The sequence below is a fragment of the Centroberyx affinis genome, unplaced genomic scaffold, assembly GCF_046629955.1.
Source record: "Centroberyx affinis isolate AG114_WGS23_722 - 3 ecotype Tasmania unplaced genomic scaffold, CSIRO-AGI_Caff_v1 ptg003268l_1, whole genome shotgun sequence".
Classification (NCBI taxonomy): Eukaryota; Metazoa; Chordata; class Actinopteri; order Beryciformes; family Berycidae; genus Centroberyx; species Centroberyx affinis.
In genome coordinates, this window is record NW_027281290.1 from 54,157 (window position 1) to 82,125 (window position 27,969).

At 43.9% G+C, this 27,969-nt stretch overlaps 3 protein-coding genes across 4 annotated transcripts; 1 reads left to right on the forward strand and 2 right to left on the reverse strand.

Annotated features, from left to right (window-relative positions):
* Nucleotides 1–2,083: 2,083 nt before the first annotated feature.
* On the reverse strand, nucleotides 2,084–6,802 carry gata1a (GATA binding protein 1a). The gene is made up of 6 exons (XM_071538399.1): nucleotides 6,677–6,802; nucleotides 4,674–4,902; nucleotides 4,051–4,557; nucleotides 3,743–3,888; nucleotides 3,429–3,554; nucleotides 2,084–3,334 (listed from the first exon to the last, which is right to left on the reverse strand). Exons 2-6 carry the CDS (start codon nucleotides 4,885–4,887, stop codon nucleotides 3,047–3,049), a joined length of 1,281 nt encoding a protein of 426 aa, XP_071394500.1. The 5' UTR covers nucleotides 4,888–4,902; nucleotides 6,677–6,802; the 3' UTR covers nucleotides 2,084–3,046.
* A 4,682-nt stretch (nucleotides 6,803–11,484) lies between these two features.
* On the forward strand, nucleotides 11,485–13,709 carry LOC139660287 (ras-related protein rab7). Its single transcript, XM_071538384.1, has 5 exons — nucleotides 11,485–11,577; nucleotides 11,920–12,046; nucleotides 12,284–12,502; nucleotides 13,341–13,466; nucleotides 13,574–13,709. The coding sequence occupies exons 1-5, from the start codon at nucleotides 11,522–11,524 to the stop codon at nucleotides 13,658–13,660; spliced, it is 615 nt and encodes a 204-aa protein (XP_071394485.1). The 5' UTR covers nucleotides 11,485–11,521; the 3' UTR covers nucleotides 13,661–13,709.
* An 813-nt stretch (nucleotides 13,710–14,522) lies between these two features.
* On the reverse strand, nucleotides 14,523–27,880 carry hcfc1a (host cell factor C1a). 2 transcript variants are annotated; one of them, XM_071538383.1, is made up of 28 exons: nucleotides 27,745–27,880; nucleotides 26,390–26,590; nucleotides 25,677–25,825; nucleotides 24,986–25,146; nucleotides 24,640–24,848; nucleotides 24,416–24,500; nucleotides 24,184–24,290; nucleotides 23,885–24,064; nucleotides 23,538–23,780; nucleotides 23,248–23,396; nucleotides 22,967–23,149; nucleotides 22,652–22,876; nucleotides 22,125–22,229; nucleotides 21,796–22,012; nucleotides 21,279–21,415; nucleotides 20,974–21,121; nucleotides 20,635–20,855; nucleotides 19,583–20,321; nucleotides 18,947–19,092; nucleotides 18,552–18,683; nucleotides 18,143–18,350; nucleotides 17,462–17,737; nucleotides 17,260–17,366; nucleotides 17,014–17,148; nucleotides 16,733–16,918; nucleotides 16,275–16,572; nucleotides 16,106–16,169; nucleotides 14,523–16,002 (listed from the first exon to the last, which is right to left on the reverse strand). In XM_071538383.1, the coding sequence occupies exons 2-28, from the start codon at nucleotides 26,583–26,585 to the stop codon at nucleotides 15,963–15,965; spliced, it is 5,046 nt and encodes a 1,681-aa protein (XP_071394484.1). In that variant the 5' UTR covers nucleotides 26,586–26,590; nucleotides 27,745–27,880; the 3' UTR covers nucleotides 14,523–15,962. The 2 variants fall into 2 exon arrangements, with proteins under 2 accessions (XP_071394484.1, XP_071394483.1); XM_071538382.1 differs by having other exon boundaries at nucleotides 23,248–23,780.
* Nucleotides 27,881–27,969: the final 89 nt, after the last annotated feature.

Sequence of the window (27,969 nt, forward strand, 5' to 3'; positions counted from 1 at the left end):
TCAAGCAATACTACCTACATACTGTTCTATTTTCATACCCACTGTAGATATTGACATGCTGTACTGTCAAGGCTACTCTAGTCATTAATGCTTCTCTTTCATCACTCCGGGAGGCTGTTCTTTGAAATAGAAAACATGCTACAGGGTAAAGCGTTAGTTTATCAAAGGGTGGGTATAGTCTACCTTCGATAGAGTGCCTCAAACTGTCATAGATGAAACAACTAATTATCAAATGGCATGTTTCTCATTTATTCTAGGTTATACGACAACCAAGGGCAGTATAAAACTCCTGAGAATAAAACAGGGTGAATGGGAAAAGATAAAACTGAATAGGAGAAATAAGGCCACCAACGGATGGCCTTGCGAGTGAGCTGGAGCAGGCCTGTGGTTGCTAATCTATCCCTGTCATTTGTTGCCATTTCCCCAGAGCATAGCTGGCGGCAGCAGCAGATAAAGCCAGTCGAGGAAAAGAGAATAAATTATGGACTCACTACTCAATCTTAACAAAATTACATCAAGGGTTTTTTTATATATATCTTTCTCTTTCTGGTTGTGCTCTTACTTTGCAGGGTGAAATGCATGACTTTTTTCTAGGGTTCTCTAGCTTTAGTGTGACTTAGGGTAAATATTAGATAGATATGGTAAATACATTCTGCTAGAAAGCCCCTAGTCTCACTCTGTGATTTCACACAGCATGAGTGCATTAAATTCCCATCATCAAGGGCCTGGGGGAATCACATGGTTGAACACTGACTGACTGCTAATTAAATAGTTGCACTAAGAAAGAAATTATAGAATATTTTCCTCGTTTTTTTTTGTGTATGTTTGATTAGATGATCATGTAATCAGCATTTGTGCTGAAGACTTGGTTTGTCACGATACACTCCGAGGTGTAAGAGTGTGTGTGCCATGTCATGAGTGGGTGGCGTGCCCAGATGTTCACACGGCTGTGCTCGCTAAGCTGAGACAAAATATTGCATAAATGAAAGTGCTGTTTCTCCTTGAACTCTTCACTCAAGCATATACACTTGGGCTATGAAAACACACACCGCAGTGCATGTGATTTATCTGCTCTAGTGAATCCATTTGTGTGTGTCAACAGGTTGTGAAGCTTGATAGCATGTGACCAAAACTACCAATTATTGGGTTTGAATACTAAGCTGAAAATCGTGTCTATAAAGATATTGATCTACTCAGTACTTTATTTGCCTTCAAATAAAGTATCAGTTTGACATAACACATGTAAGACTAAGTGCAGTGTCTAAAGGCTAAATACCTGAAGTGTATATGGTGCCCCTTCCCCTGAGTCAGTAACTGACAGGGAGTGTGAGAGTGGCGATGCCAGCAGCAGGTGGATGGTTTGGGGTCTGTGGCTTCAGTGATAACTTATCAGTCATCCCCCAGTCCCAAGTTTGCAACCCCAGCCCTACTCCTCAGCATTAACAAAAAAGACACACACTACTTCTGTACCCTACTGTTTGTAGCTTTACAATTAAATGAAATGCCGTTGCTCCTGAAATGCCATTTGGAGTAAGATGACAGGGCCTTTAATATATTTCTTTGCTTTTAAGCCTCATCAACTAACTGTCTTTTGCTGCAAGATTCTGTAAAGGAACTTTTCTTAAATAGTCCAGTCTGATTTAATTGATTATTAGTTACAAAGAGATGGCCAGAAGTTTGAGTTTGATTTAAAGATGCAAAACAATGTTCAATATAAACCAGTTATACCTGCTCACTGGAAGTGACAAGATGTGTGGGATGACCTGCATGTAAACGACCACAACAGCCCAGCGTGCCTTGATCTTAAATGTCTGATCTATACAACAAAAGTATTTCTGATATCGAACAGCTTAACTGATACATTGTGACAAATATTCTTAAAGTCAGTTTTTAGTATCAATATCATTATCTATTACAGTCTGATGAGGGTTGATCTAAACATTGACATAAATGTAGTCCTTATTGACTGTGTATTTGGCCTCATTGGGAAGGAATAAAAGGCCTGTGAAGTGTTGTGATCTCCTTCTGAAACACGCCATCATTCATCATTAGTAAACAAGTTTTGTGAAGCCTCTGACATTCAAGCATGATATGAGAGTGGGAACTTTTATGCATGAAAAATCCCCTTTATGGGCATACAACCAGTGATGAGTAATAACATTGTGTTTGTTGTCCCTACACAGAGGAATCAAATACAAACATTGCCTTGTGTGTGCGTGTGTGTGTGTGTGTGCACGTTTGAAGTCTAGTTTTTGTTCATCAACTGACAACGTCACTCTAAATATAGAACCAGGCACAAGTGCTGCACTTTAGTTGAATGTTTAGTCACCTCTGTGTGCGGGAGAATTTGCATACCCGGTGAAGCCAATACAATTACACTGTCAAGTCAAACGCTACCTTCACAAAGAGAGCATTATACCTGAGCATGAGAGGACAATGCCACTACAGAGGAACCCTCACCACGGTAGCTTCAAATGTACTGAGAATTCAAATCTCATTTGCACATCGAAAACAACAGCCTTCATGACTCAAACAGGATAAGTCATACATTTTATTCTTTTTCTCTGTGGAGTTTCAAAGTCGATACTAAATAGCAATTTTGCGAATACAAAACAGATCCTATTGTACAAAACCAAAACACGTTTTCACATTTTGAATAATAGAAGACAATTTAAGAGGCTGCTATCGCAATAGAAACACAATTTTGTTTGTATTTACAGCTGAAACATTTCTCATATCAGTGACAAGTGCCACAAACAATTTGACTTCAAACAAGTGCTTCATGAAGATAATATCTACAAAATTGGCTTTTTTTCCCTCAAATACAGTGAAAAGAAACAGAAAAGCAACACTTCTGTAAAAAAAAAATGCACCTCGTCCATATTACATCCAACGCAGAGATATGGGCAAATCCACACAAATAACTGGCAAGCAAGCGAGTATTGATTCCTAAATATACAAAGCGCTCATTAGACAAGGTTTGTGTCCCCCTGTGGTCTGGTGTATCCTATACTCTGTAGTGCAGAATAAGCTACGGTTTGTCGTTTCACACCAGCGTGGACACCATGCTGGCGTTGGGGTGGTGTGAGTAGGGTAAGGTGGCAGAGGGGTGCAGGGGGGACGGGGCAGGGATCAGATGCGGCGTGTGGCTATAGGTCAGAAGAGACCCGTGGCCGAGGGAGAAGGGTCCGCCGGTCTCGTCCAGGGGGGGCACCTGGGTCATGTCGGGGTACCCCTCCAACATGGCGTTCTTCTTGCTCTTCTTGTTCTTGCTGGACACTTTCCTGTTCCGCGTCTGAATGCCGTCCTTTTTCATGGTAAGAGGCCTGTTGACCTGTGAAAAGAAAGGGATCAGAACTAGGGCTGTTGAACACTTCAGTGTGGTTTTGTTTTTTCTGTAGTTGTGAACTATAAACTTGAGGACTCACATTGTGCAGCTTGAAGTAGAGTCCACAGGCGTTACACACAGGCTCTCCACTGGCATTGCGTCTCCACAGCGTTGTTGTGCTTGTGTGACAGTTGGCACATAGTGTACCGGCCCGCTTGCTGACGATCTGAAACACAAATATGAAACTGTCAGGATTTCTTTTCCCAATCAACTGAGTTGCTCTGGCAACGATAAAGCATAGTTCCAATTATTATATTATTGAATAGGTTACAAAGCTAAATATCTTCATAGTCCTCCAGTTCATATGCATGACACATATTACAACCTCAACACACCAACAAAGGGGCGTCTCACCAGTCTTTTCTTGGGCCGGATTAGAGGTCTGTTTTGGCCGTTCATCTTGTGGTACAGTCCACAGGCGTTACACAGGTAGTGGCCTGTACCATCCCGACGCCATAGAGGGGTAGCTGTGGCTCCACAGTTCACACACTCTCTGGCCTCTGTCCAAAATAAAAAACAGTCACTCATCAGTTTATGCATTAGTATATTTAGATTAGATTAGATTAGACTTAGATTTTGTTATTGATACCCATTATATAACTCAAATTATAAACCTGACAAAATATGATTACAGGATATGACACAGCTCAGTGTATTTTCACCTGGCGGGGATAGCCTCATCTTGTTGCGAAGTTTGGGGGAGTAGGAGGGGCTTATCCACGCCCCCGGGCTGGAGTAGAGGGTGGCCGTGCTGTAGTCCTGTGGAGAGGTCATGTACGAGCTGTAGGGGCTCAGCATGTGCGGGTGGGAGTGTGGCGACGGCGCGTAAACGCCCCCGGCGGCCGGGGTCAGATTCAGAAAGCTGCTTCCGCCCCCCGCCCCCCCCAGCGGACTCAAGCGCTCGGCCTTCAGGGCCTCCTGGAGCCGGGGGCTCTCCTTGCCCTCCCTGCCGGGCGAGGGGTATCCGTCTCTGGAGGTGGTGAAGGAGGATGTGGCGCTGGAGGTGTAGAGGGATGTCGGGGTGTGCGAGTGCAGGGGAGCCTTGGTGAGAGGGCTGCTGCCCCAGGTGGAGACCGGAGGGTTGTAGGGTGAATTCAGGGAGTGGCTGCCCGGCCCATCCAGCCACTGCAGGTTGCTCAGGAGAGAGGGCGAGCTGTACACCTGACGGACTATAGGAGAGAGGGACAGAACAGAGGCACCATTTTAGATTATATAAATAATTTTCGGAGGGTATTCTTGATGAGGTGCGTGGAGTGGATGGGTGATAGTGGATGGTAGCGCTGACCTGAGCTGTGTCTGTAGGCGGACGGGGCCCGGCTGTGGCTGGGGTTGGAGAAGAAGGAGGGCAGGCTGGTGTAGTCGGTGTCTGGGCCGGAGAAGAAGGCCTCTCCCTCTTCCCCTGGAGGCAGGAGGCTGGGCTCAGAGGAGAAGCTGCCCAGCGGATCAGAGCTGATCAGAGCTGGGGAAACCCAGTGGGACTGTTCTGAGGAATCCTCCATGTTGAAAACCACAACCTGTGGGAGGACAACAGCATGGATGTGGAGAAATCTACAGTCCGATTTCAGGCTCATATCAGAGATATCATAAGATAAAAAAGTGCTGAAGTCAGATGAAGTCATGTTGTGCAGTATATTTTTATATTATTGGTCAGTGGCAGTGCTGACCTGTGTCCAGTGATATTGTGCCATCTCAGCAGTGTGATTACTATAACTTTGATTGAGGCAGCTATGTTATCAAGCTATGCAGTTTAGAACAACCCATGTACCTTGAAGTTATCAGGGACAAGATCTCTCGACAGCAGGCTTCTTTAAACTTCCTTTTCTAGGATCCTCATTTGACTGTGGCTGAAAGTAACGACTAAAAATAAATGGGCCTATAAATGTAGTGGTGCAGCCAGTGGCCAAAAGGTTAGCAGTGGCCTTTATTCAATAGGTGTGCCAGTAAAGAAAATGCCTCTTGGGACACTCTGTTTAGGTGGACAGACACCACAGAACTCCAACTAAATAAACACCTGCATTTGCAGTCAAAAGTCACAGAGACAACCTCTGTGATACTGCTTAGAAAATCATATTGGATTTTTTGTAGTGTTTATCTAAAGACTTCAAACAAGTGCTTCATGAAGATAATATCACAAAACTATGGATAAAGTTGAAGTTGTAAAAAATTTTTTCAGCTCGGATAAATTAAATCATAAAGAGCACCTTCTTTATCCTTTTTTTATTTATTTATTTTAATAAATCAGTATAAAATCTCCACCTTATTGAAAAAGTAACTGAAACTAAATGCAACTGAAACAAAAAATGATGCCACAGAGCGTGTTAAAACAATACTCTGTGAATTACAAGCGCAGACAATGCTACTCTTGCTCCATATCTTTAGAGGAAAGAGAAGAGGAAAGAGAAGAGGCTGATAGCGTCTGATAAAGTCTGAGAAAATCAGATAGACAACATTATTATAATGCTAAATATATCCAGCTCGACTGATAGAACATAACCCTAATCTCATCTGATTAATAGAAATCTGTTAGACTAGAAACATAATAATAATAAAAACACTGCTGAGGGAGAAACAGCATGTTACAGGGAGCTACAAATGACAAAGCTCTCTGAAAATAAGAAATAGATATAGTCAGTAATAATCATTTTGTCTAGATTCAGTAATTTTAAACTAATTGCCTCTCAAATAAGCTTCAAGCCAGAGCATGGTTTACTTAACTTGGGACTTATTTTTTGTAGTTCTAATTGAAAGCTTCATATGGGGGAACATTTTGTGCAATTATTTGATACTTACTTACTGGAACATTCATTTATATACATACACATACATATATACATATAACACTATGAAATTGTGAAGAGTAATTGAGTAATTAATTCTAATGTATCTAAAAGCAAGATAGGCAATGATAATAAAAAATATTATAGCATAGTTACAGTTACAGTTACATAGATGCACACATGTACCAAAGGTTTGGAGCAAAAATGGAAATTAAGAAAAAAAATGATGCTAAATGAAGAGAAAATGTGTATTTGGTTCAGAAGACAGCAGAACCTCAGCCGTCCTAAAGCAGGTCCTCACCACTCATATCTCTACAAGTCACAGTCAATCTAGCAATAAATGGCCCGGGGTGATATAAACCCCTCACCGGCACAGGTTTCAATTTACACATTTACACTTACAATTTGCCTTAATAACCCGCTGATCCCTTACCAGATCAAAAAGAAGGTGCAGTCATGTGTACAGCAGGGTAACACCAATAGGAGACAGAGAGAGAGCGGGGGCACCTACCTGAGATCAGCGAGGTTTGACCTGGGGCAGATGGTACGCAGCCAGGTGGAAGGTGACACAGCTTCACCAAAGCTATCTCAGTATGGGCCGAGGGCTGGATGAGTAACTTCTGCCTGGTACCCCACCAACAACCAACCAAGTTTAGGGCTAGGAGCAAGTCCGTGGGAGGGGTTGGGGACAACATTTTGAAAGACACACCTCTTTGGTCCAGACAGAGAGAAATTGTGTTAGGGCAGATGTAGTACATATGCAGTTCTACATGGAAAAGAGTGTAACTTAGATGTACTCACAGATACTCTGAAAATGTTTGAATGTTCATCTATTTGAGGTTTTTTTTTTTTTTTTTTTTGCAAGCGTGAGGTGAAGATCTCAGCTTCAAGGCATTGTTCCCCTGCTCTTCCTTTATGTGTGTGTTAGTGTAGTAATGATAAGACATTGATATCTCCTATATGATTTCTAGAGAGGAAGCACCACATATTAAAAGGATATCATCATCAAACCAACACCATTATCTATAATAACTAGATATAGGCGATAGATAGAAATAAACACAATTAATTAATTAGATGTTATGTAAGATCTTTATTAATGAGATTTAAGGTTTGATATGGGTAGAATTGGAATATAAAACATGTTATACAGATTCTACTGGGAGTGCAGTCAGCATGCAGGATGGATGCTTTTTGTCTGTTGATGACTGTGCATACAGCCCCTGATAAGGCCAAGCCCACATGGAAAAGAGTTAGACAGACATTTGAACAAAGCAAATATAAAATGCAAAGACTCAATTTCTTTGTGGTCCGGCAAAGCTTAGAATGGAGGACAGTAATGCAAATCGGCAGAGGTGCTGCAATCATGGAGAGAGATATGGTCTGGCCACGGCCGGGCTCTGCACAAGCCCGACTCTGTCCTGGTCATTTGATAGTCAAAGCAGTTCCCCAACTTTCCTCTCTCTTTGTTCATTTACAGTTTTCAGGGAAATCAGGAAAGAAAAACAGTCGGGAGAAGTGAGGCCTTTTATTTTCAGCAGAGGCGTGTAATAGTTCATTTGGAATGATGAACTCCATAAGGGAGACAGGGAATGATAAACAGCATCGGTTAGGCCTGATGCAAACCATCAAAGTGTAAGTCATGGGAACTGCTGCATAAATACTTGATCTCAATGCCTATCTCCCCTGATTGAGGCAGTTGTTGCCTTTTCTAGAGTTGCTTAGTATGAAAATCTGTCTCTGCCAACACAAACACACTGCACAATATAGTTAAGGTGGCTGGCAAGATCAAAGATCGGTGTCAGGCGGACACAGCTACCTGCATCTTTGAGCGGTGGGGTGTCAGGACAGACAGAGCCATGCTGGAGTTTCCCCTTCATTCCCTTTATGGGGAATTTGGGTTCCTTCCCTCTGGCAGAAGGTTTAGACTGCTGAAGGACAAGTCTAACCGGGTGAGGAACTCCTTACTGACTGACTGATTAATTTATTTATGACAGCATGGCCAGGAGGCCGCCAGTAATTATTTTAATGCTGTTCTATGGATGACAATGCTGTTCATTTATAACTCTTATGACTTATGTACTTTTGTGTAGTTATCTTTACATGTTGTTTATGGTTGTTTTTATGCATCTGACAGCAAGAAGACTTTGAATTGAATTGAATTGAATTGAATTGAATTGAATTGAATTGAATTGAATTGAATTGAATTGAATTGAACTGAACTGAACTGAACTGAACTGAACTGAACTGAATTGAACTGAACTGAACTGAATTGAACTGAACTATATTGAATTGATTGAACTGAATTGTATTGAAATGAATTGAATTGAATTGAATTGAACTGAACTGAACTGAACTGAACTGAACTGAACTGAACTGAACTGAATTGAACTGAACTATATTGAATTGATTGAACTGAATTGTATTGAAATGAATTGAATTGAATTGAACTAAACTAAACTAAACTAAACTAAACTAAACTAAACTAAACTAAACTAAACTAAACTAAACTACTGAACTGAACTGAACTGAACTGAATTCAGTTCTGTCCTGAACTGTTGATTGTACAGTGTGTCCACAGCAGCAGCACAGGACTCCAGTGTGAGTGAATTAGAGTTAAGGCTGGCAGACAAACAGAGATGTGAAGCCGGCGGGCGGCTGCTCTGCTCTGCTCTGCTCTGCTCTGCTCTGCTCTGCTCTGCTCTGCTCTGCTCTGCTCTCTGGCTGCGTGGACAGGACAGCTGGGCAGGGATGTGGCTGCTGCCGCTGTGCAAGCGAGCTGCTCTGCTCTGATAAGACCATATCAAGATGAAAGGAGGAGGCCAGGAATTACAGGCTCGCCGCTGACTGTCACACAGCGCCACAGACGCACACACAGAAGCACAAGACATTGCTGCAAGTCCGTGGTCGTCTGTGTGTGTGTGTGTGTGTGTGTGTGTCTGCTCGGGGACGACGCTGTGCAGCTCACACACAAATGCGTAGCCTACACACCCAGTGACAGACACATGCTTCTTCACACACACTCTCCTGTTGTGTTAACTGTGAGCAGAAGCAGGTCAAGCAGACAGCGGAGCGTCACGCTGCACAGTGTCACTTGGTGGTGGACAGTGGACTTTGGGGACTGCGCTCTAATTCCCAAGAAACAGGCTTCTGTGTAGGCGGTGGTCTTATCTCTGCCACGCAGGGCCTGCAGAGACAGTGGTATACACCCGGGAGTGTATACTCTCTCTCTCTCTCTCTCTCCCTCTCTCTCTCTCTCTCTCTCTCTCTCTCTCCCTCTCTACCCCTCTTCCTTCAGCTACATCTTCAGTCAGTCAACAAAGCGTAACTAGTTAGTATACTTGTGGTTTTTGTTTGCACATGACTGTGACCCACACAAGATGTGGTGTAGCAGGCAGTGTGTGTTATGAGTGTGTGCTGGTATAATGACTAATAAAGTTAGGTGACTGAGTGGCCAAAGCCGGGCACTCTTGTGCCAGGATCATTGAGATATATCATTGCGTTTTGTTTTGTGTTCAGTAGTCTTAACATGCTGCACCTATAGCACAGCACACACACCTACATGTCTATAGGCTTCTCATTTGTTTGACTTTAATATTGAGTTATTGGACTTTGGTCTGTTTTGTTGATTATTTTTGGTCAATGAATTGTTCTTCCAGCTTTGATGGTCACTCACATATAAAATCATTCTAATTCTATTAGCCTATATTCTTATAGGGACTTACAGTGGGGTACTCAATAGTCAGTTTATTGTGAGCTTATCATACTTTAGAGTATTTTTTTTATCTCCTATAGTACGGCTATGGGATTTTATGTGGTATAATCTTTGACCTATAGTAGCTGCATGATATTTTACTTGCATGGTATCATTCTAAATGTATTAAGGGATTACTGTAGTTCTTTTTAATGAGGGCGATTCATTTGATCCATAGTTCCTCCCTCATTTTAACACCTCATCTCACCTGAAAAACTGCAATGTAAATGTGAATGAATATCAGTATTTGAACCCTTGAACAATGAATTCTTTGTGCATTTATTTCAAATATTGAACATGTTTTGAGTATTTTTAAAATGATGTAGCCTTACATTCAACTGAACAATGCAGTGGTCACTGAATTAACTGACATGACTCATGCTGTACAGATGATGCCACCTGACAGACCCAGTGTCAAGGAAACCCTAAAAGAAAGGTGAAACACCTTAAGCCTGCTGCCCTCTAGTGGCCAATAAAGGTATTTCCCAAATGACTGTGTTATTCTGTGGGATTTGGATCTGATCATCCGGTTGTCTTGATCTAATTTATTCTGAGTGTAACAAAGAAAATTATCACTATTTTATGAAGCCGTTTAGGCTATCAGATGCTTTTTTTTTTTTTTTTTGTTAATTTGTAGGTCAGTGTTTCTCAAACTTTTTGGAGTCACTGACTCCACTTTTTATCTTAGAACTTTTCTGTGGACTCCCTTTGCATGAAACGCACTATGTGCCAAAAGAGTTGGAAAATATGGCCTGCCTATAGGCTATTATTTATCGACATATGATAAAATAAGAGAGAACTAGGTTATACTTAAGAATATGTTTCAAAATATACCATAATTGGCGAACAAAATGTAGCCTATTGTATGTATGAAATATATTTTGTACATTTTGGACAGTTTTTGGATGCCCATGCCTAAGCTACATGTTTGGCTAAATATAGTTTTGCAGCACGAGTGTTTCATTTTTAATGTTTATCTTATTTTTTCATACCTATTTCCACTTTTAACCAATAAATCAATTCAGTTTACGGTTTGTGATTCATACACTGTGCGTCTTAAACAGGCGACGCTGCTATCAGGCGCTATCATATGCTGCCTTCAAATGCTGCTAGGTTATCATATGCTGCCTTCAAAGGCTGCCCAAAATATTGTAATTTCGATCTGAGAGATGCTGAGAGAGCATGGAAGTCATGTCAACAACTGATGATAATAGTGATGCATTTTATTATTATATTTAATAAATTGGCATCTTGTGTAAATAATCTATAGGGCCTATTGTATGTTTCTATTTCCAATCTTTGTTTAACGTTTAGTTGTCACCTATTCTTGTTAATTAAAACAGGCTATCAATTTACATGCCTGATGTGCATTGTCTCCTCTTACTGCCACACATAGAAGCTTGTGCCGCTTCTGAAATAAAACATCAGCCACCAAAAGACTGCTTTTGTTATAGGGTGTATTGTGTTGTTATTCCCGACAAAAAGCAGTTGAACGTGCCACGAGTCGAATTAAGGACTTCTGAGCTCGGACATACAAGTTTACGAGAAGCACTTGAAGGCAGCAGTAGCCCGAGAGAGAAGCAGACCTCTGAAATTCTCATCATGATCGAATGGAAAAGCCCGATTTGCCTGAAAGTCATCCTCATCGGGAACTCCGGGTAAAGAAATCAAGCTTTTTATCTCTAGAAAACACCACGAATTGTTTTGCCTGACTGCTTCGACGACAGTTCTTTCACTTTCATTTGCAGTGGCTTTCCTTGATTTCAGCGAATCTGAACTCATGACTTGATTGATGACTTAATTGTTGACTTGCTGTCTCTAAAAGTCGAGGGGAACATTAGGTTACTCTTGTTCTTTATTGGTGAATAGAATTTGGAGAATTACGTAGATTAGTCAGTCTCTCTCCCTCTCTCCCTCTCTCCCTCCCTCTCTCTCTCTCTCTCTCTCTCTCTCTCTGTGGAGTGTGTTGTCCCTTTACACGGTGCGTGATGTTGACACAGGGTGGGAAAGTCCTCCTTCATGAACAGATATGTAAACCACCGCTTCACCAACATGTACCGGGCCACTATTGGGACTGACTTTCTCACCAAAGAAGTAAACATAGACGGCAGCACAGTCGCCCTGCAGGTAACTCAAGGTTTTATATTGACTCCTCAATCCATGGTGGTGCGTTTAATCTGTCCAGCCAGTGAAACTCCCTATACCATAGCAGATAAAAATAGTAAAAAGTAAAGTGTGATGAGGTCACTGTAAACTTATATTCAGTACCACAGACACATTTCAAGCCCTAATAGGAATGTATAGAGTTTGACATGTGGGAATGGGAATCAACAGGCGCCCCCAACATCACTGTTCTGTTGTCAGATCTGGGACACGGCGGGCACGGAGAGGTTCCAGTCCCTGGGCACCCCGCTGTACAGAGGCTCCCACTGCTGCTTGCTGGTGTTCGACGTCACGTCCCGGGCCTCCTTCACCGCCCTGGAGGTCTGGAGGAAGGAGTTCCTGGTCCAGGGAGAGCCCCTGGACCCAGAGGGCTTCCCCTTCATCGTGCTGGGGAACAAAACTGACCTGAGCAACCGTGAGGTCAGTTGAAGACTGAAGAGTTGAAGAGTTTTTTATTTTTTATTTTAATCTGACCATTTTCATGCCAAAATATTACAAAGATTCAGTGTTTCCCCCTGAATTATATTTATGACAGGGTGAAAAGCCTCTGAAGCAGAAATTTAGACTATCATGGGACACTAAAACTCCACTGAAACCCAGACTAATGACATTCTTTTAAGGATAGCAGCTCTTTAAGGCAGGGTGAGCTAATTTACTCATTCAGTTGCAATGGAAACTCTGGGATACATTACTAACTTTACATGTAGAATTAATTTACACAAAAAACCCCATTATTGAACAATTAAATGAATAAATGAAATTATTGCAGGTTTTACAGACTGTTTTTATCTAGCTGTGGTCAGAAAGGAGCCTGCATCATATCGGCACTGGTTGACCTTGACTGGTCAATATTCCATACTTAATAAAGGGCCCAATATATGTCGGTCTAACCCTATAATGAATACACCCATCCATACATCCAAACATACATCCATGTGTGTTTCCTCAATAATTATGTGTATATTGAACCTGAGATAAGTCAGATATTTGGGTGTACAGAGGTTGCACTGCCTGTTCTGCAGCTGTCCTACACTTGAAAATACACTGTTGTATAGTTTATGAGCATGATAGTATTAAAAGTATGAAAGAGTGAGGTGACAAGTGCTCCATACAGGTGACAGTGCAATAGAGAGTGCTGTCTATCTGATGCCATGTCAGTGTTTTACTGTAATATGTGAAGAATCTGCTGCAAACCATTCCCCCCCTTGAGGGCTAATCTAGTTTTTTACTATAACAAGAGTGCTGGCTTTCCTTGCAGGTGTCTCGCAGGCAGGCGTTGCAGTGGTGTGAGCAGATAGGAGCGCAGTACTTTGAAGGAAGTGCCAAAGACGATGTTGACGTGGAAAAGCCATTCATGACATCGGCCCAGGCCGGCTTACAACAGGTGAGTCAGTCAAATGTAACTCTGTACCCAAGAGAAGCAAGACGCAAAATCCCTCTATGTTTAACATGTTTATTTTTTGATGATAAAAGATACATTACTCCCTACAGTACAAAAAACACACATTGGAAAATACAGGACATTTCCAGATAACCTGCAAACAGCCGAGAGAAACTCGCAACAACTGTCAGTGCTGAGACCAGCACCTGTCCCAGTGTGGGAGGAAAAGTTCAGAGAGACCTCGGCACTGCTGATGATGACCTATCTAACAAGGGTGCAAAAATAGTGACCCAGCAAAGGTACTGTGGAAGGAAAGGACACAATTGTATACCACATGGAGAGAGGAACAAACTCATTAAATGTTTTTTTTTTTTTTGAGAACCTTCAGCTTATGGTCTAACTTAAGGCATCACTACTAAAATACACTGCTTTTGCATGCATGTCTAGTTTTGTTCAACAGACACACTGACACGCACAAAATTATGAATGCATATGAAGAGAAAGTTCATTAGAGAAATAAATCAGGAGAAACCACTAACGGAAACCAAGGTGCGACACCTGCGAGCCGGAGAATGGCGGCAAGTTGGGCCTTGGCTGTTCTCCCTGGCCATTACCATCACAACTGAATCTGTCCTTAGAAAGTACTGATATACAGTCACGTCCAATCAGAAACCTCCTCCTCCTCCCTATACAAGTTTTGTATTGTAATGAACCTAGCAGTGATTCAGACTCCTACAGTGAATCAGCTTGACAGAAGCAAATTAGAACAATCAGGGAGACTGTATATATTTATATATATATTTCTGTTTCTTTTATAAGTAAAGACACAAAAGGCAATCAAGAGATGACCAACATGTAAAAACAGTTTGTTACAGGTAATTATATAAAAGGCCAAGATGTTCTTTTTTTTTTATTCTTGCTATATGAACGAACTAATTTACAAGTGAGTACACTCTGGCTATGTAAGCTTTCTTCCCAAGACATTCCCATTCAAAACATACGGGTATACACGTCACAGTTAGCTTGCACACCATCTGTAATCTGAAATACAGAGCCGTGGAAGAAAAAAAAATTAAAATTTATTAAATGGATTCACATACATCAATAGGATGGGGAAAATAAGTCTACTAATATAATTTGCCATTCTAAAACTTAAAGAAGGGGTGGGACACGACATTCATGAGCATAAAAAGCATAGGACAATTGAGTGGGATATATGGGGAAGGGTATGAAAGAACTGATCTTATTTTCCTCATTACACTCCTTAGATTTCCATGTTTGGCAAACACAAAGCAACACAAGCATTGAGTAAGTTGTAGTAAACAAAGTAAAAGCTCTCCTCTCCCTGGGTCCATTTCAAAGTTCCCTTCAGTCCTATAACCTCTGCGGTTCTACTTGGAACAAATACAAAAGTCTTTCTCTCTTTCATTGCCCTCTGTTACAACAAGAACATACAACCAACTGAATGAAGATTTAAAAATATAGTGGCTACCTCAACACAGCCACCCCTCTTCCCACAAACACAAACTATGGGGATGAACAATAGTTAAAAAAAGTGATGTTTTAAAAATGCACACTTGACATACACACAGGAAAAAAAGCTTAAAAAATACAAAAATAAACTACACAAAAGATCTTCTGCATCATTGCTTGCTAATTTTTTGGGAAGATTTTGCAAGATTTTTTTGTGTGTGCTGCAAGTCTCAGTCCTAGCAAAGTCTATGTCATTCATTCTCTACAAATCTCTTCCTTCGCCATTCTTTTTGTCCACTTCATTGTGTCAGCCACCAGTCCTCATCTTGGGGTAAAAAGCGCACAGTGATGACATTACCAGGAGACTGGAGTCCAGTAAGATGTCTGTACAGACTTAGTTCTCGATGAAGCAAATTTGTTTTGAGCGAGAAAGAAAAAAAAAAAAAAAGATGTCCCCTTTTCGTTGAGGACAAGTGCTTTATTTGTTTCCATACTGATTTTTCCTCTCATCTAAACTAATGCCTCCACTGCTTTTTCAGCACTGTACATCATCTCATGTAGTCTCTTCTCTACATCCCCCAAGTTTCACAAAAACAAAACAAAAACAAAAAACCAACAAAAGTAACATTACGCTCAGGCTGGCTCCCAGTTTGTGAAAGATGTAAATGCTTCTCTACACTGCTCAACTACTGAAACAAGCCAAAAATATATATTAAAGGATGGGAGGGGATGTGACTGAAAAAGGTATAATGTGCTTCTAAGTTTGTGTTGCTCTAAAAATAGTACGATCAACAGAAGGAGGAGGGAGGAGGGTTTTATCTACAGAAACATCTCAGATTGACTTTCATCTTGGCTTCATACTGTTGTTCTGCCTCCATTGCTGGCTTGATCTGAGTCAAACTTGAGGATGAAGGATGAGATTAGGATGAGGATGAAGAGGTGGAGGGGTCAGTCTTCCTGGTAAAAGGACAGCGAGTGGAAAGGGGACAAGAGACTGGGGGGGGGGGGGGGGGACTCTGGGCAACCTCACTGGTCCGTCCTTGCTTTCTTTGGACCAGTAGCCTTACTGTAAAGAGCAGACAGAAACCAGAATAAGTTTTGCAGGGATTATTCATTCGTGCTAATCTCTAGCCTGTGCATGCAATGTGAAACATGAAGAAGGTACTTACGTATCAGGGGAGGTGCCTGGTCTTTTGGGGGCAGGTTTTGCAGAAGCGGCATCTTTGCCAGACTCTATGGAGCAGAAAGATGATTACACAAATTGAAATGCATTTTATCATCCATTAATGAATTGCCCATTACAAATAACAATAAACTAGTATGAACTGGTGCGCTCACCTTGCAGCCATCGGACTTGGGTGGCGGGACCATAGCCTTTCTCGTTGCGGGCAGCAATGCGGAAGATGATGGCTGGCTTGGTGGTGTAGTCGATGTGGGCGTTGGAGAGGCTGGACGACTGCACCAGGCAGGAGGGGTTGGGCCCGCAGTATACGCGCATAAAGGCTAGCTGGGCCGGGGTGGAGGCCTTGGCTTCGGCCGTCTGGTTGCTCTGGATGGCCAGGTACACAGAGTACTCGATGATCTTCCCCGACGTCACTGAGGGCGGCTCCCAGGTCAGGTGGGCACCATCTGGGCTCTGTGGAGGGAGAGTAGGGAAATACCATTCAGTGCCAGAAACGAAGGGTGGGGCCACAAGGAAATCATCAGAATAGTAGCCATTGTGGTTAGTAGGTTTTCCACACCGCATGTATACATCAAGACGTAAAGAAAACAAAAGGCTTTACAAGCTTGTTTACCTTGCTGATTTTGATGGCGCAAGGTGCCCCTGGGAAGCCTGGTAGGCAAGTCTTGAAAGCAGAGATTTCGGAGAAAGCCCCACGACCACAAGCGTTGATTCCAGCAACACGGAACTTGTAAGCCGTTCCAGGCTGTAGTTCCATTTTCTTCATCTGGCTGTAGTCTGGCATGATGCCAGAGTCATCCTACCATACAAAAGATAGATAGGGTTAGAGATACACTGAGCTCACTGAGTTTCAGTCATAAAAGCATCAGAGCAGAAGCAAGCCGTGACACTCACATCTCCTTGCAAGTCATCTGCTGGCACATAGAAGTGGGTGACCACCATATTTGTCACTTTGACAATTCCAACATCGAACCACTGGTTCTCTTTCTTTACAATGGGCTTCACTGGTGTTGGCTGAGGGTTTTGTTTCTGTAAAAAAAAAAAAGAAAAAAGAAAAAGGTCAGTTAAAATGTTGTGCCACTTAACTTCTTTTGAATTGAATTTACCAGCCAGAGGGTCAGAGATACTACTATGACTCACCCCTCCCTCAATGCCATTGGCCACCTCCGCTAGAGCAGCTGCAGCCTGCAGCTTGGCTGGACTTGCGACTGCTACAGAGGGCGCAAATGTGCTCGATGGGGCTAGTGCTGTGTAGTTTAGAGGGCAAGAAGAAGGGGTCATTCTAGGATCTGTACAAACAAAAATCCACTGTACATAATTCAGAACAGGCAAAAAGTCTTACTCTCAGCGGTGGTACGTGGCAGAAGTGATGCCACAGCACTAGTGACTGCAGCGGCCATCTCGTTGTGTCCGTTGCTCTCGACAGAAGGGTCATTGAGGCTGTCGGCAGGGGCAAGGCCCTCGGTGGGCAAGCTTGCATCAACGGTGCCTTGCTGGGCAGCGGCCTGAGCCTCCTGGAGCTGCTGCTGCTGTTGGACCAGCGCTGCCAGCTCCTGCTGGGTCAACATGATGGGGATACTGGCGGGCTGCTGGCTCTCTCCAGTGGAATCGCCCTCATCTGTAGGGGTAGATAACACAGAATCTGTGAGATTCATACACACCACCAACAAGAACTTCATGAAAAAAATGCACATTTCTTGGTGAGGTTGCTGTAGTCTGACTCAGTGGATGTTTCATGGGGAGATGCCCAATATTTTCCACCAGAGCTAGCAGACAGTAAACTTCCAACTGCCAGCCTGTCTTAACCAATACAGTTCAGTGTCTTGCACAGGTGCAACAGAAAGCACTATGTGACATACACATAAGCAATCACCCTGTCTAGTTTTCAGTACCACCCTGATTTTTCTCTACTTGACAAATTCAGCGAGACCTTGCTCCCATGCCGGCAGTATTCTAAACACAATTTGAAACCAAGTGTGGAGAGATCTGGCTACACAAGACTACAGTGGGTGTAACAACTCACTCATGACAGCTTGCTGTGCTGCCTGGAGGACAGCCTGGATAGCCAGGGCCTGGGCTTCTTCAGTGGCTGCTGCCTGAGCTGCTGCCTCTGCTGCTGCAGTCACGGCCAGCTCCTCATCCGACAGCCCCGTCACCATGAGGGTGGCTCCCTGACCCTCAGACATCAGCTCTGAGGGCAGGTTCAAGGCGGTTGCTGCGGCCGCTTCTCCCTGAAGCAACAAATAACAGCAGTTCCATCATTTGGCTGCAAAAAGCTGCACATTTTACATTACGGGTTAAGAGCTTCACTGTTTTTGTTGGCTCTGAAAGAGTTGTTCATTTCATAAATAGGAAAAAAGAATTCTTAAATTGAGTAGACTTTTCCTTTAACATGCCAAGTTGAAACTGGCTTCCTGTGATATTCTGTTTACCTCTGCTTGTGTCTCCATAGCAGTGGCCCCCTCCTCTGCAGCTGCAGCTTCTGCTGATGTCTCATCAGTTTGCATGGGCTCGTCTGTGGAGCTGGCTGCAGCACTCGCCCGCTCTGTGATTGACGAGATAGACTAAGAAAAAAGGGAGAAAGAAAGATAAAACATATGGGCATGGGCTGTGGACCAAAGCAGAAATATTCTCAAAGCTACATGTTTCTCTTGCATTATGCCATCAGTTTATATATGCAACCTTAAGACAGCCCTGTGAAGTATCACTTATTTGTTTTGTGATGAGTGGAATTTCCACACCAAATAATCATGTTTTATATCTGCAAAATTAGCAACAGTGTTTAGATCATGTGCTACTGCTATCAGTATACGAGTGCTGATCTTACAGGTACAGAGGGTCCAGGGGCTGGCGTAGACTGAGTGACAGTAGTGATGGCCCTGCCCTGGGTGGTGGTAGCTACGCCGGTTCCTGCAGTGGTAGAGGCCACTTCTGCGCTGCTGGAACCTTCTGCTCCCTCCTCAGTCTGCTGGGCTGCAGGTGGATGCAAACACATAATTTACGTTCACTTCTAACAATAAAATCATCTTAGGAACTGGATGCATCACAGGCATCTAATATGTGGCAAATCAGCAGTTGTGGATGCAAAAGGGCTTTTCGGCTTTTCTGTTCATTGAAGAGCAGGATCAGATGTATGAAATGATACACCTTGCAATTACATCAGAAAAAAAGTCAGAGAAATTGAGAAAAAACAAGAGAAATTGTCCTTCAAAGTGTTGGCAAGGTTTGCCACATCGTTTCAATGGACCTCAATTGAAGCCATGCATTTAGAACAGCATCAGTGCTACATTACTACAGTTACTTCATGCTTATCATCAGGTTAATTAGCTTAGTTACAAAATATTAATGATTAGATAAAACAACTGAAATCACATTAAAAGACCATAGCCAAAAATGGCGGCAGTGATAGCACCTTGGTGAGCTGAGTGTTATGTCCTGCAAAACTCCATGACTGTGGGTTTACCTGTGCCCTCGCCAGTCTCCATATTGCAGGTGGCAGTGGTGGCTGTGTTGGTGGTCCCAGTCTCGTGGGTTTCACAGGGTGGGTTGGAGCAGACCCTTTGGACCATTCCTGTCCCTGCGCTGGTCTGGTTGCCTCCCATGCTGGAGGTGGCCGTGGATGGGGTGTTGGTGGTCCCCGTCTCATGGGTTTCGCAAGGCGGGTTGGAGCACACCCTCTGCACAGTGCTCGTCTGGCCCGTACTCATGTTGGATGACGCCTGGGTGGAAGTGTTGGTGGTGCCCGTCACGTGGGTCTCGCAGGGTGGGTTGGAGCAGACCTGCTGGACCCCTCCTATGTTGGCTGAGGCGGTGGTAGCTGTGTTGGTTGTCCCAGTTTCATGGGTCTCACATGGTGGGTTGGAACACACACGCAGCGCAGACATGTCTGATGATGCAGTCGTAGCGGTGTTGGTGGTGCCTGTTTCATGTGTTTCACAGGGGGGGTTGGAACAGACCTGCCCTGCTCCAATGGTGGCAGAGGAGGTGGTGGCCGTGTTGGTGGTTCCCGTCTCGTGGGTCTCGCAGGGCGGGTTAGAGCAGACCAGGGTGACGGTACCGGAGCCCTCCCCAGCTCCTCCTGCCTCAGTGGAGCTGGGCTGCTCAGAGGTTGGCGAAGCCAGGATGGAGACTGGCAGATCCTGTACTGGCTGGGCCTCTACCCCACTGGGGGTCGTGATCAGAGTCACCTGGGTGGGCTGGTTCTGGCGGGAGGGAGGGCAGGAAAACAGTATAAACAGTTTTTAAAACACACAACACATTCCATACTCAAAGAAAATTAAATCCCCTTTATCTCTCTCCCCATCTCTTATTCTATTTCTTCTCCCTGCAGTTGCTCTTACATGACTGCTCTGTGGTCACAGGAATACTGAGAGGGCAACAAGGCCCTGACCTTTTCAGTCCTAGGAACTGAGGCTTATTGTACTGTTGCACTCATAAATCCCCCTGGAGTGTCAACTAAATGACTAAAATGTAAAAGTCATGAACTGAGGGAGGACAAGAGCAGCTCGGTCTTACCTGCACGGTGATGGTGGAGGAGGGCAGTGTGGAGGCAGCAGTCAGGCTGGTCTGGGCTGCTGACACTGTGATGGCAGTAGGGTTGATGACCTGACTGGACAGGGTGGCAATGGTGCCCAGTGTGGTGATGGGGGTAGCCAGAGAGGCATTGGCACTGGCCACACTGCCTCCAGCCAGGCTAGTGGAGACTGTACCAGTGACTGTCCCCAGTGTGGTGACACCTAGAGGGGATGGAAATGGTGTTAAGACGGACAAAGCAAATGATCCAGAATATATGTGGGACACAAGTAATCTTAACATTATCCTAATAACGAATCACAAGAACATTTTTATTCTTACCAGTGGTTCCCTTGACGACCAGGGTGGTGACAGCGGGCTTGACGGCGGACACCGTCACTGGTGTAACGAGTCGAACGCCACCCACAGTGCTCATGGGCACAGTGCGCAAAATGGTGCCTGGCTGTCCAGGAGCACCCTTCAAAACCACCTAGAGACACACAGTCAAAGATAAGTCTCTCAGCAGCTACATGAATGAGGAGCATAAACGTTCTATGCAGGATCTACCAACAAAGATAATAATATCTAATCTACAAAGACTAGTGCACCACTGGAGTAAGTTTTCCAGCTTTAAAGGGCATTGGTACCTGTGTCAGTCCCTGCTGGCCAGCTGCAGTGCCAAGTTTAGGCACAGCAGTGATGATTTTGCCAGGGGTTCCAGTCGTCATCATCTTTGTGGTAAGGATTGTGATAGGCGTCTTCATGCCTGCGCTGCTTGTAACACCTGCATGGAGATCAACAGTCAGCATGTGTGGCTAAAATCAACTGTGTTCTCTTGACTGTGTCACCATCAACATCAGCCATAAGACACACAGTTACAAGCCCTAATACCAGACCTGGGATAAATAGCATTTGCAAATAATTCTTCTTCAATTTACCTTACACCACATCATCAGAATTCATATAGTGACATGTAAACAGTACCCACCTGGTATTCCAAGCAGGTTAAAACAAAGAATAATTTGTAAATGCCGTTTGGCCAAGGTCTTGTTAATACTCATAGAATTGTACTGACACTGCTAAATTTCTTTACATATTAAAACTTGTTGGGCTGCTCTGTGATGTTGTAGTTGTTAAAGTGGTTAACTTAGAGTGAGTTCAGACCTGTAGCTCCAGGCTGGGTCATGATGGCCGACATGGGGATGGTCTTAATGATGGTGGTGCCCTGCTTAGTAGTGGTAGGAGACATGCCGCTGATGTTGAGGATAGTAGGCTTGTTTCCTGTGCCTCCTGCCTGGGAAGTGGTGATGATGGTAGTGGGCTTGCCATCTGCGGAGGTCACCAGCTTCAGAATGGTGCCAGCTGGGAGGGGACCCTTTGTCTGGGGAGAGAGGTGCAGGTTATGGGAACCATCAGGTGAAAGGCATCTGGTGCCTGTCTCAGGAGTTTTAAGCTACCTCCTGTTTTTTCCGGCACTCATGCAGATAGCTGACCTGTATGATCTGTGTGAGAGGGTTAGTGGAAGCCTGGCCTGTGACAGCTGATGTCTGCACTGGCTTGGTTTGTACCACAGACATCATCTTGCCAAGGTTGGAGATCTGCCGACATATGAGAGAGACTTAAGTTCATGAGTCACCAGAGAACATCGGACAGCATAGGGAGTTCAGTGAGGCAGGCGGACCACTGAACTGGTGGGTCTATGCAATATTCTAGCCCTAACTGACTGACAGTCATGCAGACCAATGAACTCATGCTGCTTGTTTTCTTAGTAGAGTTCTCCAACAGTCGCTGTTGGCCAACTTTTACTCCCCCACCCCCATTGGTTCAAGCTCACAATCATTTTGTCACTGTCTTGTGACAAGACAGAAAAAAACAAAATCACACACTTAAGTGTGCAAAAGCAATTTTACAGACCCCGTGATTTACAGCATGCATGTGAGAGCATCAAAGGGTGCTCTCAGTATAATGCTCCAGTGCTATTATGTGCCACAGCATTTCCCCCAGAGTCCTGTTCTCTTACCAGAGTGCCGCTGCCGCCCATGGTGAGGGGGCTCTTGACAAGGGTGATGGTCTTGGTGACTCCTCCCACCACAGTGGTTACCACCTGGGCCTGCTGGGCCACTGTGACTGTACCAGACTTATGAACTGTGATAATGGGTCTGGTGGGAGTGGTGGGAGAGGATGCAGCGGCTGTGCCCACCTGGGCTGCAGCAGTCTTCAGCATCCGGGTGGCTGGGTTACTCACCTATAAGCACAACATTATTTTAATAACTGACCTGTGACAGACAGCATGGCACACAACATTCAAAATTAGAACATTTAATGAGATCTGTACCATAACTGGAGAGGCCACTTTGACTGTCGTTGTGCCAGGAGAAACTGCTACTGTTTTAAGAATGGTGGCACCCGCGGGAACATTGAGCACAGTGCCAGCAGAGGAGGGCGGGATCTTCTGTGTTGCCGCTGCTGCTGCGGCTAAAGCTGCCATGCCACTCATCTGAGGGCTACTGCCGATTGGCTGAACGAAGGAAAAGTAAACAATTATTGAGCACCTTTGGTTTTATGTATAATGTTACATCCTAATCAAAATAAAAAGGAGTGCTCTATTGCTCATACCGATCCTTGGGTGGTCTGGGCAGGCACTACCATGCGAACACCTGGAGGAAGGGATGTCACGGTGACAGGGGATTTCCCAGGCTGGTTGGGGCGGACAGTGACAATAGAGGTACCAGTGGCAGACTGGGGAGCTGCAACCTTCAAGATAGCTGCAAAACGACAGACGACCCAAATGTTAGACTCTCTGTGCTGAATGCCTGGAAAATATTTGGCCTTCCCCGTGCGGTGACCAGGATGAACAGGAAAAGGTCGGGGGAGGGAGGTGGGCGGCTGGGTCACCAGTGTAATACCTGTCTGTGGTAGGTTCTGAGCAGAGGGCGCTGCAGCGGCAGGTGCAGGACTCTTAGGAGAGTTCCCAGGCAGCGAGGGGGTGGCGCTCAGGGCTGGTGAGGTTGCCGCTGTAGCTGCTGGGATGTCATATTTCTGCAGCTGCAGCAGGTAGGTGTCAGCAGTGGAGACAGCACCCCAGCTCACCTCCAACGAGTTGGTGTTGGCACGGACTAACTGCACCCTGGCAGGGGCATGTGGCCGCTCTGAGCAGACAAGACATGTAACATTAGTTGTAGAAACACCACTTGAAACCTGACCTACTGGAGTAACTCCCAGTGACTGGCCAACCATGTTACAGCACACCTACCAGTTTCCAGGTACCAGAGGTCTTTACAGCAGACTTGGTTGTTCCAAGCTTTACGATAACCGTCACGGCCACTCCAAACATAGAGTCTGGAGTTGATGGCCACAGAGCAATGGCCAGCGCGGGCCCTGGGGATGTTATCCTCAAGAGTATCCATCAACACGGTCTCCCAACACATGGTGTCTGAAGACAAAGAAATAAGAACACACAACACAAAAATGATCATCAGTGAATAAAACCTGGTTTACCCCAACTTTATCAAGTTGCAATCAACTGAAATGAATACAGAGTTAAAAACAAACCAAGATTTAGGCAGGCAAGAGTGTTTGTGCACTTCCACTCCTTCTCATGTGTGGCCACCTTCACATCATCCATTACCAGAGGAACCCATCCTCCAAAAACGTACATCCTGCAAGGTGGGAGATTGAAATCACAGTAAGGTGTTGCTACCAAGCACAGCTTGTTCTAAAAGCAACTGAAACAACAACACAACATTCAATAGAATATTTGTCCAAGTTGCAGCAGTTTTCTCACTTGTTTGTGATGGTGGTAGCAGAGTGAAGACTTCTGGGGAGTGGTGCTGTGCCACTTACTGACGGTTTGTTCCAGGTTAGGGTGTCTGGAGACAAAGAGAGTAGGAAATACATCATCCAAAAGTACCAATGTATTCTGACATGCTACAGAATAAATTAAACCACAAAAAGCAAATTCACACAAATCACTGTCAATGTTATTTCATGGACACGTTAGAAACCTACCAATGTCAAGTGTCCATAGATCTCCAAGACGACAGCCACTCATCCCCCCATAGATAATGAGGCGGGATTTCCTGCTCGTCTTCTCTGTGTAGACCACAGCAGTGTGGCTCTCGCGGGGAGGAGGCAGAACTCCATATGTGATTGGTATATCCCATCCAACCACGCTGGAGCCCGCACGAAGCTCGAGAGTGTACAGATCATTCAGGTATCTGAGAACCAAAACAACTCAGATGTTAGCAATACTCATTTTGCAGTTTCATCTCTTTGAGTCCATTAGGCGCAATAGAATCTCCAGCAGTGATGCATCCGAGAGCCCTATCGACTCCTGCTGGGAAAACATCTGTACCTGGGAATGTTGTTTTTGGGGTCCTCGCTGTCATTGGCTAGTCCACCAAACAAGTAGCATTTGTTGCCCACCAGGGAAAAACTATGGCCAAGACGAGGACAAGGAGGGGGCCCATTCTTCGGGTTCTTTGCTTTCAACTTTTTCCATTCCCATCTGCTCGCCTAAAACAGATACCAAAGTCAAAAACAAGACATATCCAAGGAATTAGGCCATAGCAGATGCTGTAAAACAAGTCAACACAATTTGACCACATTCCATATTCTTTGACAACCATTAAGTTAGAATCCTTTGTAAAACTGTGACTACATCTTAGAACTAAAATATACATACATCATTATTTCTATGGTATTTACAGCTTATTTTATATTGCATTTGTGTGCTTTTCTTTTTTCCTGCTGAATCAATTACTTTTGCTGATGCAAAAATATAATTACCCGACAGGGATCAATAACTTGAGTCATAACATGCAACACACTGAGGATGGATTTCAAAATATAACGTTCAGAAATAATGTCCACTAGAAGTTGCTATGGCTGTGGTTACTGTTATGCAATTACAGTCAGACCAAAACACATCCAACCAGTTCAGGTGTGCGGTGAGCTACTTTTTATGTGAACTCAATATGACTGTCACATGCAACTCAAAAAACATGTAATTATTTTAAGGCTAACAGAGACAGGCAAGCCATTACCTGTAGTTCATAGAGATCGTTGCTGTACTTTCCATACTCCACCATTCCACCGAACACCAACAGCCGTGTGCCATCACAAACAAAACCGTATGCAGCGCAGCCAGGGGGAATATCACCACGGACCGCTGGGATAAACCACTGGTTTGTTGCTAAAAAATTAAAACACAGTGGAGACAGTGAAGGTATCAGCAGATGTTTAGCCATTGAGAGTTAACAGCAGAGGTTTATGTTATGAACCAAGCAGGAAGGCCATGAACTTCTGACCACACTCTGGTCAATATAGCTGGAGAGCATAAACTCAATGCTGCATTCTGAGATGGGACACATACATGCATACACATCAAAGGTAAACACAATTAATGCTTTCATGCTGATTTATTTGTAAGAAATGAGGACATATGGCATGCCTAAAAACACACACATCATCCATTTTATTTTAGCGCGCCATTTTTAACGTGTATTGATCGCTTGCGTCCAGCAGAGGGGGCCAAATTCAATTTCACATTGGTCTGGCCTGCTGAGGCCCGTTCACTCAGTTTCTGTACAATACGAATCAATTTAAGTAAATAAGTTCATATTCCTCTTACTCAAGGTTTGACGCGTAAAAACTGCGTCATATACTATATCATACTTGCAGAAACACGCCGTGCATTTTAATAATGTGGTTGCTAATGAAGGCAATCCGTGAAGTTCTACATACAAAGTAATCTTACCTGTGTTATATACGTGTAATTCATCGACAATCCCTTCGTTTCCCCCGCCAAAGACGACCATAAGCTCCTTTATAGCCACAGCTCTGTGTCCATGTCTGGGTCGAGGAACCGGACCGGACCATCCGAGGACCCGCTTCCACCGCGGCTGCAGAACCGACCCTGTGGTCCCAGATACCGCGGAACCAGGAGTAGACATGTCTTCTACAAGGTGGAAACAATGGACAGTCGTCTTAAAACAATGACGAGATTGCCAAGTTAACAATTACACTTGTCTAAATACTAGTATCGGGCCCTACAATGTAACTTTTAAAACTGTTCTTGTGGTCATACCAAATTAAAAGCTTAGCAGTTGGCCTTAATTAACAGGAAAAAAAAACACAAAAGCTCAATAAATGACTTCTAGCAACCTGTTGTTTATATCGGTTGTGGTAATGATTGACATTCGATTCATGCCACGAAAAGAAAATAAATAAAATCTTTCCAGCATCCAAGTTTTGTTATGTAGCCCGTAGTTGCTTCCAACCATTGAATTCAATCCATGGAAGCAGCCATCTTGCAACCAAACAAACCCCCGCTACTGCCAGTCTGAAAAATGGCGGAAGCGAATGAAAAAGACAAATACATGATATCTACACTAGCTAAGAAGGGTGATACAACAAGACCATGTCCAAAATATACATACTGTTATCAGGGCCACCAAAAAGTGAACGATAACTATCCAAACTAACAGACTCCATTCGTGATTACAACCGTTTGCAGTAGACAGCTATTTTCATGCTTCTCTGGGAGTCGCCATATTGTAGCTAGCAAGCTTAGCATTCGGTGTACCCCGTCTTAACAATTAATAACAATAGAAAACACGTTTCAAGCTTATTTTTTGCAGTTATACACTGAAGGAAAACCACACTTAATAATTCCTGTCGAACATGTTAGTGATAAATAGAAACACTTGCGTGCAATCGCAGTAATTTCAAATGGGATTTAGCTACACTTCGTTAGTGCTAGCGGCTAGTCGGTCAACCTAATTTGCCCATGCTAACAATGTTAGCTGTATAGCTAGCATCTGTCAAAGCGTCGCCAGATTTTACAATTAAATGCAATACAATTTCCTTGTATTTTGACATGCAATGTATACCTGGTACAAGTATATCTGCAACACTACTCTCAAAACGTAGCTAAACAGAGTTAAACTGCACAAACAGGGTGTTATTATGTTTCATGCCGTCTCTGGAAGCAGCCATCTTTTCGACAATCGGCCTACTTCTAAAGCTCCCACAAGAAAAATGGCCGGGCGGTTTGCCACAACAAAACGTAACAATTCAGAAAACGCGCCATTATTTAAGCATTTTACTTACTTATTTCGATACAGTGATTGCAAAAATACGAGTAGGTGGTTTTATCTCGAGGCAATAATCCAAATTCATTCGGTTTTTGAAGAAGTATTTCCTCTCATGCCTGCCTGGAAGCTGCCATCTTCTTGACAACCAGAGGCGGAGGAAAATGGCAGAAACTTGGCGTCACCCAAAGTAAACATGGCGACGGACGCAGACCGAGGCAGCTTCGCAAACCATTTCGGACAT